This window comes from Notamacropus eugenii, chromosome 6 (assembly GCF_028372415.1).
Source record: "Notamacropus eugenii isolate mMacEug1 chromosome 6, mMacEug1.pri_v2, whole genome shotgun sequence".
NCBI classification, from domain to species: domain Eukaryota; kingdom Metazoa; phylum Chordata; class Mammalia; order Diprotodontia; family Macropodidae; genus Notamacropus; species Notamacropus eugenii.
The window spans coordinates 317,778,858-317,791,272 of NC_092877.1; the positions used below are offsets into that span (position 1 = coordinate 317,778,858).

At 48.8% G+C, this 12,415-nt stretch overlaps 1 protein-coding gene across 10 annotated transcripts; it reads left to right on the top strand.

Annotated features, from left to right (window-relative positions):
- The first annotated feature begins 2,717 nt into the window (after positions 1 to 2,717).
- Positions 2,718 to 12,142, top strand: DNAJB2 (DnaJ heat shock protein family (Hsp40) member B2). 10 transcript variants are annotated; one of them, XM_072617877.1, is made up of 11 exons: positions 5,311 to 5,427; positions 5,798 to 5,895; positions 7,026 to 7,135; positions 7,467 to 7,520; positions 7,724 to 7,837; positions 8,100 to 8,177; positions 8,445 to 8,544; positions 8,783 to 8,853; positions 9,193 to 9,831; positions 10,691 to 10,739; positions 10,966 to 12,142. In XM_072617877.1, exons 2-10 carry the CDS (start codon positions 5,831 to 5,833, stop codon positions 10,705 to 10,707), a joined length of 1,248 nt encoding a protein of 415 aa, XP_072473978.1. In that variant the 5' UTR covers positions 5,311 to 5,427; positions 5,798 to 5,830; the 3' UTR covers positions 10,708 to 10,739; positions 10,966 to 12,142. The 10 variants fall into 10 exon arrangements, 8 of the variants coding, with proteins under 8 accessions (XP_072473974.1, XP_072473975.1, XP_072473978.1 ...); XM_072617876.1 differs by having other exon boundaries at positions 11,076 to 12,142; XR_011968949.1 differs by having other exon boundaries at positions 9,193 to 10,739.
- The last annotated feature ends 273 nt before the right edge of the window (positions 12,143 to 12,415 follow it).

Sequence of the window (12,415 nt, forward strand, 5' to 3'; positions counted from 1 at the left end):
TCATTTACATTGTTGTCACCTTTGCGCACATTGTTTTCCTGGCTCTGCTTACTTTACTATGCATAAGTTGAAGTAAGTCTTCTCATGCTTCTCTGAATTCCTTACATTTGTGGTTTTGTATTCCCCAATACAATGCTAGGTGGTGCAGTGGCTAGAGCACCAGATCTGGCATCAGAGAGACCTAAGTTCAAATGGAGCTTACTTAGTAGGTATGTGACTCTGGCAAAGTCACTAAACCCTGTTTGCCTCAGTTTTGTCATCTGTAAAATGAGCTGGAGAAGAAAATGGCAAACCATTCTAGCATTATTGCCAAGAAAACCCCAAATAGGGTCACAAAGAGTTAGACATGGCTGAACAACAAAATTCTCCAATTAATGGATGTTCACTTGGTTTCCAGTTCTTTATGTAGCAAGGACTATTCTATGGATTACATGCATGCAGAGGTTTTGTTTCCTTTGCTGCTTTTGGTGATACCTGGCTCAGTGCTAAAGGATTTGTGCTTTGAAGTGAAAAAGCAATTTCCTTATCAGTTCTTTCATTCCTTGACAGGAGTAAGGAGAGTGGGGGTTTATTTTTAGACTATTAGCCACTGATCCAGAATGAACTGTTCATTCAGTAGACTGCACAGGGAGACAACTTCTCCTCTTGTTTTATTTTTCTTCCAGACTCTAGAAAGTTGGTATGGAACTATCTTTATTATTCCCTCTGAAGGTGGGAGAAGAAGGTCTCTTCTGAACCCTCAGCACTGATGCTTCCACATGACAGCCTGGGCTTCAGGCCTCTGGCTGCCTCTACTACTTTGGGTTTCTTTCTTGAGCATAGGTGCCTGACATGGTGCTCTGCAACCCTTGTGTGAAGCTGAACAGAAGCAAAAACTTCCTGCAACAGCATCCTCCTCCTCCTCCTCCTCCTCCTCCTTCTCCTTCTTCTTCTTCTCCTTCTTTTTTGGAGGCAATCAGTGTTAAGTGACTTGCTCAGGGTCACACAGTAAACAGCACTCTTCTTGAACATGACCACTGATAGGAAGCTGAATCAAGCCACTTGCCAGAAAATGTAGACTCAAAAATTGATACTTAGAACCTAACTCATGAGAAAGTGGAATTTCTGAACAACCATTTCACCTTCATCTTCATTCTGCACTGTCTGAACAATTCCCTCAAAGTTCACATCATCTGGTAAGCCAGATCAGGGGTTGGGGTCATCATCTTCTTCATGGTAATCTTCTCTGAGAAGGGTATAGTTCCAGAAAACTCCTACTGCCAATTGGTTCTGACCCAGGGACTTGGAATTTCCTGACCTCTTGAATTCACAAGGAAGCCTCTAAAGCTGAAAAATTCATCTCCAGATCACTGCTTAATCACTTATGCTCAGGGAGAGAAACATAAAGCTGAAGTGGCAGCTATGACCTCTAGATCCCAACTCAAGTTCACTTAGATGAATATGTACTCTAACTTTCTAGCATTTTAACATTCAACAAAGAGGTGATGGGGGAGAGGGGAAGAGAAGTACCCCTCACAGGAAGTCTAAGAGAGAGAGAGTCACAGAGTCCTTACATATTCAGTAGGTCAATAACAGACGTTCTCTCTTCCTGAGGAGGTGGTTCTTTCTGGCTCAGTGACCAATCCTCTTTTGAAGCATCACCCCTCTCCTTCTGCCACCACAGGAACCAAGATAGTGCTGAGTCATTCCAAAACACAAAGTCCTTCAGTGCCAAGTCAGAGCACAAGTGGCCTGCCAGAAGTGTCCAGGGAAACTCAGCTGAGCTCTACACATGCTCCATGAGTCATGCCAGAGCATGTAAGAGTGGGTCGAAGTTTGTAATGACCTGCATTATGTTGCTTATTATCTATAGAGCTTATTTTTACAACTATTGACTATTTGTATAGCATTCCTATTTACCCTTTCATGAACATTTCCTGCTTCTCAAATTAGATATTACAAGATCCTGAGGTACAGACACCATATCAAACCTCATTTTATCTCAGCATTCAGTCAGTGCTCTGCACATAGTAGGTGTTCAATAAATATTTGTTAATGTTGATGATGTAATGAATGAGAGGAAGAGAGATAATAGATTTTAGGATGCATTAACATAGCCTTAACTATGTAGAAGTAGTGAGGAACCATGAAAGGTTTTTGAGGGAGGCGTGATGGAGTATAGGTAGGAGAGTGACATAGTTAGATTTGTGCTTTAGAAGATTATATTTGCAGTTTTTGAAAAAGTAATTAGATTGGTGAGAGGCATAAGGCTTTTCAAAAAGTCTAAGTGAGAACTGCTGAGGATCTGAAATAGAATGGTAGCAGTGGGAGATGGAGAGAGGGGAATGAATGTGGAAAATGTATCGATCCAATTGACCCAGCTTGGCAACTAATTGATTGTGGCATGTGAGGGTGAAGGGAAAATATATGATGAGGCTGAGATTTTGGCCCTGAGTGACTAGAAAGATGCTGATGCATGCCCATGATAGAAAAGGAGAAGGTGAGAGGAGATTTAGGAAGTTGTCTGGTTTGGGATATGTTGAGCAGGAGGTGCTGGCAGGATGCATGGGTGGATATGTTCTGTGAGCAACTGGAGTTTCAGGATTAGAATTTTCAGAGAAGTGCTTAGGGCTGGGCTGGATGCATAGATTTTTAGAGTCATGTGCACAGAGATGACAATTGAATCCATGGAAACAGGATGAGATCACCAAGAAAAAGAGTGGAGCAAGAGAAAACCTAGGACAGAGCTTTGGGGGACACCCACACTTAGGGGGAGGGAAGAAGATGGTGAACCAGTAAAGGGAATTGGAAAGTAGCAGAGAAAGAAGGTAGGAGAAAAATTGAGTGAGTAGAAGTCCAAGGAAGAGAGAAGGTTCAGGAGGAGAGGGTGGGCAAGTATTAAATGTTACAGAAAACTGGAGGAACAGGACAGACAAAATCTATTCTTTCTCAATAATTTTTTTACAAGCTATTGCTTTATGAGTTTAATGTTCTTATCTTGACAATGGGAGTGTAAACTTCAATTTAATAAGCATTTAAGTGCCTACAAGGGGCCAGGCATTGGGATACAAAGTCAAAATAAAGACCAGTGCCTGTCCCCAAGCAGCTTTCTACTGGAGAGACAACATTTCTGCATGTAAGTCCATACAAGATAATTGGAGGAGAGAGCACGAATAGCTCAAGTCACCAGGACCAGCCTCCTCTAGGTATATCTTGAGTTGAGCTTTGAAGTAGGACAAGGATTGGAAGAAGCAGGAACACGGATGAATGGTCCAGGGGGGTAGGCTACCACTTATAAAAAGGCAGGATGAAATTCTGAATTGGAGGAAAACCACGTAGGCTAGTTTTAACTGAAATGGAGAGCACATGAAAAGGAGAAATTGGAAATCAATTTGGAAAGGTTGGCTGGAACCAGACAGGGAAGGGCCTTCCCTGCTAAGCTTAAGAGCTTGTAAATTATCCTTGAGGAACTAGGGAGCAGGAGAGTGACTTAGTCAGCCTTGTACTTTGAGAAGATAATTTTGGCAGATGTTTGGAGGATAGTTTGTTGAGATTAGGGACCAGAATCAGGAAATACAAGTAGGAGGTTATTTATAACAGTATTGAGGTCATGCTTCATCAATATTACATCATTTGATCCTCACTACAACCCTGGGATGTATGTGCTGTTACATCTCCATTTTACAGATGAGAAAACTAAGACAGACAGAAGTTAAGTGACTTGCCCAGGGTCATACAGCTTGTGAGTGGTCTGAGGCTGGATATGAACTTAGATTTTCTTGACTTCAAGTCCATCGCTCTATCCATTGTGTAATCTAGCTTTCTCTGAACTATTACACTAATCTAGACAAAGGCCCAGACTAAAGTGATGGCCATGTGAATATAAAAGCGAGAGATATAAGTAAAAGGGGGAGGGTGTTAGAACTGACAGCCCTTCACAACTCTTTGGGCTTAGGGGGGAGGTTAGGGAGAGGAAAGACTATGACAGAGAGGCTGCAAACATGGGGGACTGAAAGGGATAGATGCCCTAAGCAGAAATAGTGAAGTTTGGAGGAAAGGGAGAAAGGTGGGGGTGGGACTGGATAAGGAGTTCCATTTAGGGTATGTTGAGTTTGAGATGACCATGGCACATCTACAGGGAGATGTCCAACAAGCAATTTATAAGGCCTAACTAGAACTCCAAGGAGAGATTAGTGCTGGGTATATAGGTCTGGAAGTCATTTGCCTAGAGATGCTAATTGAACCCAAGGGTTCTGATGACATCAGTGAAGGGGGGGGAAGACAAAGGAAAAGAGATCAAGCCTTTGGGGACACTTAAGATTAGGGGGTAGGACCTTGAGGACCCAAACCATGTCTAGAAATCTTCTGTATCCCTCAGTTTCCAGTGCAGTGTTGGCACAGGGGAGATGTTGAAGATGAAAGTAAGCAGAGACTGAAACTGAGCTCTCTACACTTGCATTAAGCCGCGGAACCTGGTGATTCTTAGTAGGGAGAGAGTATAGAAAGGATAAGTTTGGGGAGAAAACATTAAATTTAGTAAACATCTCTTCGAACCTCGCTTTGAAGTATGTGCTATTGCCAGGATAAATTAAGCTCCTAGAGGGGGATTATTTAGACTTTCTTTGTTTTTAATCTCAGTATTCCCCACCCCTAGTACATTGCCTGGAACTCCGTAAATGTTTGTAAAATCGATTTGCATGGTAATATGTTTTGCATGATCGAACATGCATAACCCATATCAAATTTCTTATTGTCTCAGGGAGGGGAAGAGGAAGGAGGGAGAGAGAATATTTGAATCTCAAAAAATTTTTTAAGTCAATGTTAAAAGCTGTCTTTACCTGTAAGTGAAGGAATATAAAATATTTAAAAATCAATTTGAGTTGAAGGGACCGGTAGCGGAAAGAGTTCTGTGGACACGCTGATGCTGAAATTTGTTCTGGACATATTCACGATGGATTGGGTAAATCACCCTCTGAGCCTCAGTTGCCCTAAATTTAAGGAGGTTGGATTAGGGGGCGCCTGAAGTCCCGTCCAGCTGCGGAGCCACCCTGGGTCTGGGGAGGGCTGCTGCTCCATGGCACGCAGTGCATGCCAGAGGGAGATGGGCAGCTTGTTTGTGCGAGCCTGCTTGCCCGGCTGCCCTCGGTTCGGGAGCGTGCGTCATCCTCGGAGCGTATCTGGCTCTGCCTAGGCCTGTCGGTCCCGCTGCTGGTGTCGTCATGGTACGAGCCCAAAATAGCTTCGGCTCCGCCTCCCCCTCGGAGCAGCCGCGGCAGCCCGCCCTTCTCCCCTCCTCCCCTCCCTCCGGTCTCCGAGCGGGGCCCCGAGCCAGCTCTGCTCAGTCTAGTATTTTCCCTGCCTCGGGCGCATGCTCGGACCCTTTCCCTAAGCCAGCGCTGGGCCGAGCTACGCAGTTCGGGAGCCAGAGCCGGAGCGAAGGCAGCCAGTGTTAGCAGTTCCCCAGACAGAGGGGCGGGGGGCGGAGCTCCGCCGCACTGGAGGGCTGGGGGCAGGGGGGCGGGGGGGGGGGGGGCGCTTCGGTTTCCAGGGGGAGGGGGCTTCTGGGAGCGAGCGCTGGGAGCTCCGCTAGGGCTAGCAGGCCCTGAGCTCTGCTGCATGGGCAGCAGCCAGGGCTGGCATGCATTGGGGCTGCTTATTACTCCTCCTTGGAGAGGGAGGATGGTGTGGATGCCTCACCTTGAAACCCAGTGAGGCTCGAGCTGCCTTTCTGCCTAGGAATATTCCCGGGAGGAGTACGTTCCTCCCCATCACTAGGGGAAACTCTCAAGTGTCTTACTGACAGAGTCCTCTTCCGCAGCCTCATTAGGGACAGATAGACAGACGGGCTGCTATGGCATCCTACTACGAGATCCTGGATGTGCCTCCAAGTGCTTCCCCTGATGACATCAAGAAGGCGTAAGTGCCCCCATCCCTGGGCATCAGTGAGGCTTCTCCTACTCCCAGGAAACTTCCTCCTGGAACGCCAGCACCAATGGGTGTGCCTGGTAGCAGCGATGGGAGAACAAAGCCCTTTGAATCCAAGTCTCATGGATTGAGGAAGCAGTGTGAGAAAACTATACCAAATGAAAAAAAAGTACTAGACTTGGAGTCAGAGGTCCTGGGTTTGAGTTTAGACTCTGTTACTAATAGCTGTGTGATCCTGGGCAAGTGAGTTCATCTGTGTGGTCTTCTGGTCCCTCATCTGTAAAGTGAAGGGATTGGACAAGATGATGTAAGGTGCCTTCCTGTTAATGGGCATGATCCAATGAAAATGCTTGTGTGGCTTTAGGGAGGGTTCCTTTCTTACACCCAGTCCCGAATTAGATTTTAAGTTTCTCTCTTTGTTGGAGATGTCCCTGAGCAGTCTGCTTTCAGTCTGAGGGAACCCTGATTATCATGGGTTGGAGTAAAAGTGGAGCTGAGGTTGAGGGGGCAACAGTTAGGGAAAATGGAGAAAACAACTGCCTTTGTCTCCTCGCTGACCACTGTAGGCATGTGTAAAGACTCCTGATACTTCCAGGGAGATCCCTGGGAGGGATCAGAGTGGGGCTGCTCTTTCCTTGATTCCATCCTCAACAGACATTTACTCAGCACCTACCACGTTCAGGGCACTGTGCTACCTGTTGGAGGGGGAGGAGCAGGGTGGAGGGGTAGATACGAAAGCATAAAACACAATCCCTGTTTTCTAGACGCTTACATTCTAGTTAGGTGGATGAAATATAGTCACTGAAAACATATACAACAGAGTAAAAACAAACATGGCAAACCACTCCACTATCTTTGCCAAGAAAGACCCAAATGAGGTCACAAAGATATGGAAGCCACTACTACCACCACAAAGATGACAAATGGGAACAAAAAATAAACAAGGCAGAGATAGGGGGATGGGGGCGAATTGGCTAGGAAGGCTTCCTTGTGGAGAATGAAGTGGGAGAGAAGGAGCCCTGGCCACCTTGGCAAATACTAGAAACGAGGAGGAGATGGGAAGAGAGACCAAGGGGAGGTTCAGGAGGACCCCTCACGCTGCTCCCTATCCTCCCTTGTAGATACAGAAAGAAGGCACTCCAGTGGCATCCAGACAAGAATCCAGACAACAAGGAATTTGCAGAGCAGAAATTTAAGGAAGTTGCAGAGGCCTATGAAGTGCTGTCTGACAGTAAGGGCCTGCAGCCTGTTTTCTTTCAGACTAATTTTCAGCCATTACTCCTTCCACTATAGACTCCTTTCCCCTTGCCTGCTTCTGTTGCGGGTTTCCCTGGGCTAGTGTAGGTTCTGCCTCCCCTCTGAAGGGCACATCTGCAATTTTCTTTTACTTTTTGGGGCTCTAATCTTCATTTATCCATTCATTTACCCGCTGACTCTATACCTAAGGTAACGACAACCTCAACCAGCTCGTGGATGGTCCTAGGATTGTGGCAGTCAGGAGGGAGTAGAAGGACCACGGTCAATGGGGAGAGTTGACATTCACTTTTTTTTTTTTTTTTTAGAGAATAAACGGGACCTTTATGACCGCTATGGCAAAGATGGATTGTCCGGGGCTGGTAGGTAGAGTTGGGAGGGAGGGAGATTGGGTTCATGAGATGGTGGGACAGGGAGGGGAAATAGTTAATGAGAATGTGCAAGTCTAGTCACCATCTCTTGAGAATGTTTACTGCTCTTAGGAGCAGGTGAGTACGGCCTCCATATAGCGCTCCACCTGGAGCAGAGGGCCATATATTTGTCCTGTCCTGTCCCCACCCCTTAGCAGGTTCAGGATCTCCGTGGGCTGGATCTGGTGGATTCACCTTCACATTTCGAAATCCTGAGGATGTCTTCAGGGAATTTTTTGGGGGCCAAGACCCTTTTGCTGACTTTTTTGGTGAGTAGGTGATCATATATCCCTCTTCTATCCTGGTGACGTTTAAAACTAAGGGTGGGAGTGAGAAGACCTGAGTTCTTGAGGCAAAAGCAATTTTTCAGGGATGAGCTCTAAAGTAGTACTATAGGGAAAGAGGGGGATATCTTTGGAGTCTCTAAGGCAAGGGTTCTCAAGAAAGAAAGGAAAGCTAAGAGGGACCTTGGTGAGAATCTTTCTCTCCTTCCGGCCAGTCAATATTGAGGGAATTGTTTGCTGTTTGCAGATGACTTTGGCCCAAGTCAGGGACCGCTGAATTCCAGAGCATTTTTTGGCTTTTCATCTCCCTTCTCTTCCCGTCCAGGTAGATATTGCTCTCCCATCACATTCCAATCCCTAAATTCCATGATCCTTCAATTCTAACCTTCTGCTTGCTTTCCAATATTTGCTCAATTGATCTTCAGGGCCCCAGCCCACTCTACTCTGCTCCTGAAGCCTTCTCAGTCAGGAGGTCTCAGAAGGCATGCTCAATTGGTTCCATAGCTACTTCCTAAATCCAGTCCTTTCTTTGCTGGTGCCTCCAACCATTGGATGAGTCTGTTTTTCTCCTCTTTTCCCCTCATCTCTACAGCCTTTGCTTCATCCTTCTCCTTCAGTCCTGGGGCCCATACCCTACGTTCTGTGACCACCTCTACCACCTTTGTTGATGGACACCGAGTTACTACTCGAAGGTAGGGAGCTCCCTGTGGCATGTGATGTGACTTTAGACTTAGCTTCTCATTCTGGATCTGCCAAATGAAAGGGTTGGACCAAATGATCTTTGAGGCTCTTTCTGGATCTAAAATGCTGATTCTAAGGATGGGGAAGGGAAGGGTGGGTGCAGGACTTTGGAGATTATGGGACCCTGGGGAGGAGGATGTTGGTGAGTGGGGTACAACTCAGTGAAAGTAACTGTGTTATCTATTACAGAATCAGGGAGAATGGAGAGGAACGGGTAGAGGTTGAGGAGGATGGGCAGCTGAAGTCAGTCCTTGTCAATGGTAAGAGATGGTGTGGTCGTGCAGCTCCTAGACAGGAATTCCTAGCTTCTCTTACTCTTTCTGGGATCCTCATTGGAAGGGAGAAGTTGTCCTTTGGCCTGTTTATTCATAGGGCAGGAATTCGAGGGTTAGGGCCACCCATGGGCATGGGAAGGACTCAAGAATGTGCCATTTCCTTATGAGAGTATTCTGGTGACATGGTGCACAGGGGGAGAATACAAATGGAGATACGGAGGATTCTGCTAGGTACCTGGTCAGAGAAACATGTGGCAAAATACATGAGAACCTATGGCAGGTACTGGCCTATAGGTTAGGCGGAGCTTTGATTTTCTCCTACAGGAATCCCTGATGACCTGGCACTGGGGCTGGAACTGAGTCGCCGGGAGCAAAAGCCATTGACCAAAGAACCTAGTAGGACTCTTCCCAGGACATTTCGTGTCTTAGGCCTCTCCGACAGTGAACCTTCTGATGAAGACGAGGATATGCAGCTTGCCATGGCCTATAGCCTATCTGAGAAGGAGGCAGCCGAGAAGGCCGCAGGTGGGCGGTGGGGCAGTCAACAGCCTGAGAGTCTTGGGACCCGGGCTTATGAAGCAGTGGAGCAGAGGGCTGCAGGTGGGCGGTGGGGCAGTCAACAGCCTGAGAGTCCTGGGACCCGGGCTTATGAAGCAGTGGAGAAGAAGGCCACAGGTGGGCAGCCTGGCAGTCAGCAGAAGATCCCTGAGCCCCGGGCCCAGGAGGCAGCTGAGAGGAAGGCCACAGGTGGGCACCTTGGCAGTCAGCAGAAAAATCCTGACACCCGGGCCCGGGAGGCAGCTGAGAAGAAGGCCACAGTTGGAAGGCCTGGCAGTCAGCGGAAGGGTCCTGAGACCCGGGCCCAGGAGGCAGCAGAGAGGTCTGCAGGTGGGCGGCGGGGCCGCCAACAGCAGAGGACTCCTGAGACCCGGGTCCGGGAGGCAGCTGGGAAGAAGTCTGCAGGTGGGCAGCATCAGGGATATCCTGAGACCTGGGCCCAGGATCCGGGGGTGGAGGTGGTTCAGGAAGGGGTACAGAGAGTGGCCAGAGAGCCCAGCCTGGCTTCTGAGGATAAGGCATCTCGCTGTATCATCCTCTGAAGACAAGGTCCCAGTCACCTTAAGTCAGCTTTGCCGGGAGGAGCTCAGTCCATACCCCTAACACTGTCTAAGCTCCAGCCTTACCTCCATGGCCCCTTGGGCTTCCCTTCTTAACCATTAGCCCTGACTCAGGCTTGAGCCTGCTATGACCATGGGGTTTGCTACTACTGTTGCTACTGTTAATGCCCAGCACAGAAGAGTCAGGCTCTGTCAGGTGGGACCTGGGCTTTGTTACTGGGGAGGGAAGAGTTCATCAGGAAGGAATCACCCTTGGACATGGGTCAGTGGGGGCTTTTAGGAGGGCAGTGGTACGGGCTGGTTGATAGAGACTGAATTCTATCCCTGGGACACATTTCCATCTTATAGATATGATGGGGTTTGTAGGCAAGGTCTCAGCCTGGAGTTACCCCGGATCCTGTCTTGGGTGGCACACTTTGTGGCCTGGGAGAGTTCGTCCTAGAGTGATGTTGGGGAGGGATGATATGAGTATCAACTTCTGTTCCTCTTGTATAGTTGTAGGCCGTCCGCCCCTTGCCACATGGGTGGTTCTGGGGTAAGGACTAGGGTGCTGTGATGAGATCTGACTGTCTCTGTTGCTTACCTCCTACATTTCCTTGAAGCTGTACCTGCTGCTTCTCCTTCCTCAAACACCTCTCTCTTCCCCCATTCCTTGCTGGCTGGCTGGCTAAGATACCCCCTCCCTTTCCCTCTTCCCCCACAAGGCCTTGGCACTAAATGAGGAAGAAGACGGAAGGGCCGTGGGTCTCCAGGGTAGGTAGGCTAAGGTGACTAAGGCATCTATTCAGTAGTCCCTTGACTCCGAACACAGCTCCAGTCCATACTCCCTTCTTCCTCTAGTTATTCTTGTCCCCTGTTGGGCCTTTGGACTGGATGGAAAATGGGGTGCCCAGAAGAGAGGGGGAATGGTTTGGGGTAAGGGATGGTCACCAAGGCTTGGCCACATAGGGGACTATGTGTTCCCTCCCTTTATCTGAAGCCCGAGGATGAAGCTTCAGGGGGAGCCCCGGACCTGGCTGCTGTGCTGTGCTCCAGGCTGCTTGGCGCTGACCCTTCTTTCCTGTCACCCCTGCCCTGCTCTCTCCCCAGATGTTTTCTGAACTGGATGTCCGGGACCCAGAGCCATCGCAAAGCTCCTTCAGGATACTGCCCTTCCCTGGGTGCAGGGTGGGGGGATTCCCCTCCATTCCTCTCCCCCATCCATGCTGAGCTCTGAGCCATGGCCTGGATGGTGTGCTTCAGGGGCAGGTGGGCGGTGGGTTAGTAGTGGTAGACGGCCCTGTGTTCAGTAGTCCTTGGAAACTACATGTCCCATAATGCTATGTACCCCTTCATGAATTGCCTGGGTGAAACTGAGTGGTGTGGGAGCAGTGCATCTTAGGACATGCAGTTTCCCCCAGTACCAGCCACAGACTGCCTCTCTCCTGTCCTATGATGACACAGAGGGATCCCATCCCTCCTAGAGGTGGAGAGCGTGTGGATACACTGGGGAGAGAGGAGAGTCTAAGGTTGGAGCTAGCCTAACCCTTGGCTCCTCCCACTGTCTCACCGTTGGACTTCACTGGTTGGGGGAGGTGGAGCCAAGTCCCTCTAAGATGGGTTTGGGGGAGAAATAATGGGAGGGGGAAGCTTTATTTATCTGTGCAGGGAAGGGGCCTGGAAAACAAAACAGCTACGCCTCTCCCCCCCAACATGCTGCCCAAAAGGCAGTAGGACCAGCTGACCCAGGAGAGGCCTCTGAAGGCAGTGGCTGGGTGGGGTGGGTGGGGGCATGGGTGGAGCAGTTGGGTATTTGTTGGGTGTGGTGTGGAGTTAGGAATGGGGTGCGGAATGGGAAACTGGAACTGGCCCCAACAGTCTGTGCGTGTGAGTTGTGCTAGGGACAGCTGAATGGTGCTTGGGAGAGGGAGCTGAAAGGCATGTCACTGCTTGTATGGCCTCCTCCAACCTCAAACCCTCTTCCACTCTGGATGACAGAGCTGCCCTTCCTCTTCTCTGCCTAGTGGAGCCTCCGGGAAGGGAGGAGGTAGGGGTGGAGAAGGCAGGAGAGCTTCACCATGTCCATTGGGAGGGTCTACTGGACCAGTGTCTGCTTAACTCAGATTCATGAGTGAACCACTGGAAATCAATAAACCTGATGAGATTTGGAGACTGTATAGGGTGTCCTTGGAGCCTTCTGTTATGGGGGTGTTTGGCCTTCGTTGCTGAAGACCATGCCATCAGAGAAATAATGACATGACTTGCACTTGACTTTGTTTTGAGTGAGGGAGGGCTCTGCAGGTCACTAGCCTCACTTCTCCTCCAGAGCCATCTGAATCCAGTGACTAAATATTCATCAGGATGACTGGAGATGACCCAGGATGAGGCAATTGGGGTTAAGTGACTTGCCCAAGGTCACATAGCTCATTAGCATCAAGTGTCTGAGGTGA

What these genes read in the sequence shown, in the direction of transcription:
- DNAJB2 (XM_072617873.1), top strand. Translation starts at nt 5,831, where the DNA reads ATGGCATCCTACTACGAGATCCTGGATGTGCCTCCAAGTGCTTCCCCT. An exon ending in CCTGATGACATCAAGAAGGC is followed by an intron (nt 5,896 to 7,025) that starts GTAAGTGCCCCC and finishes CCTCCCTTGTAG; the next exon opens with ATACAGAAAGAAGGCACTCC. An exon ending in CCCTTTTGCTGACTTTTTTG is followed by an intron (nt 7,838 to 8,099) that starts GTGAGTAGGTGA and finishes TGCTGTTTGCAG; the next exon opens with ATGACTTTGGCCCAAGTCAG.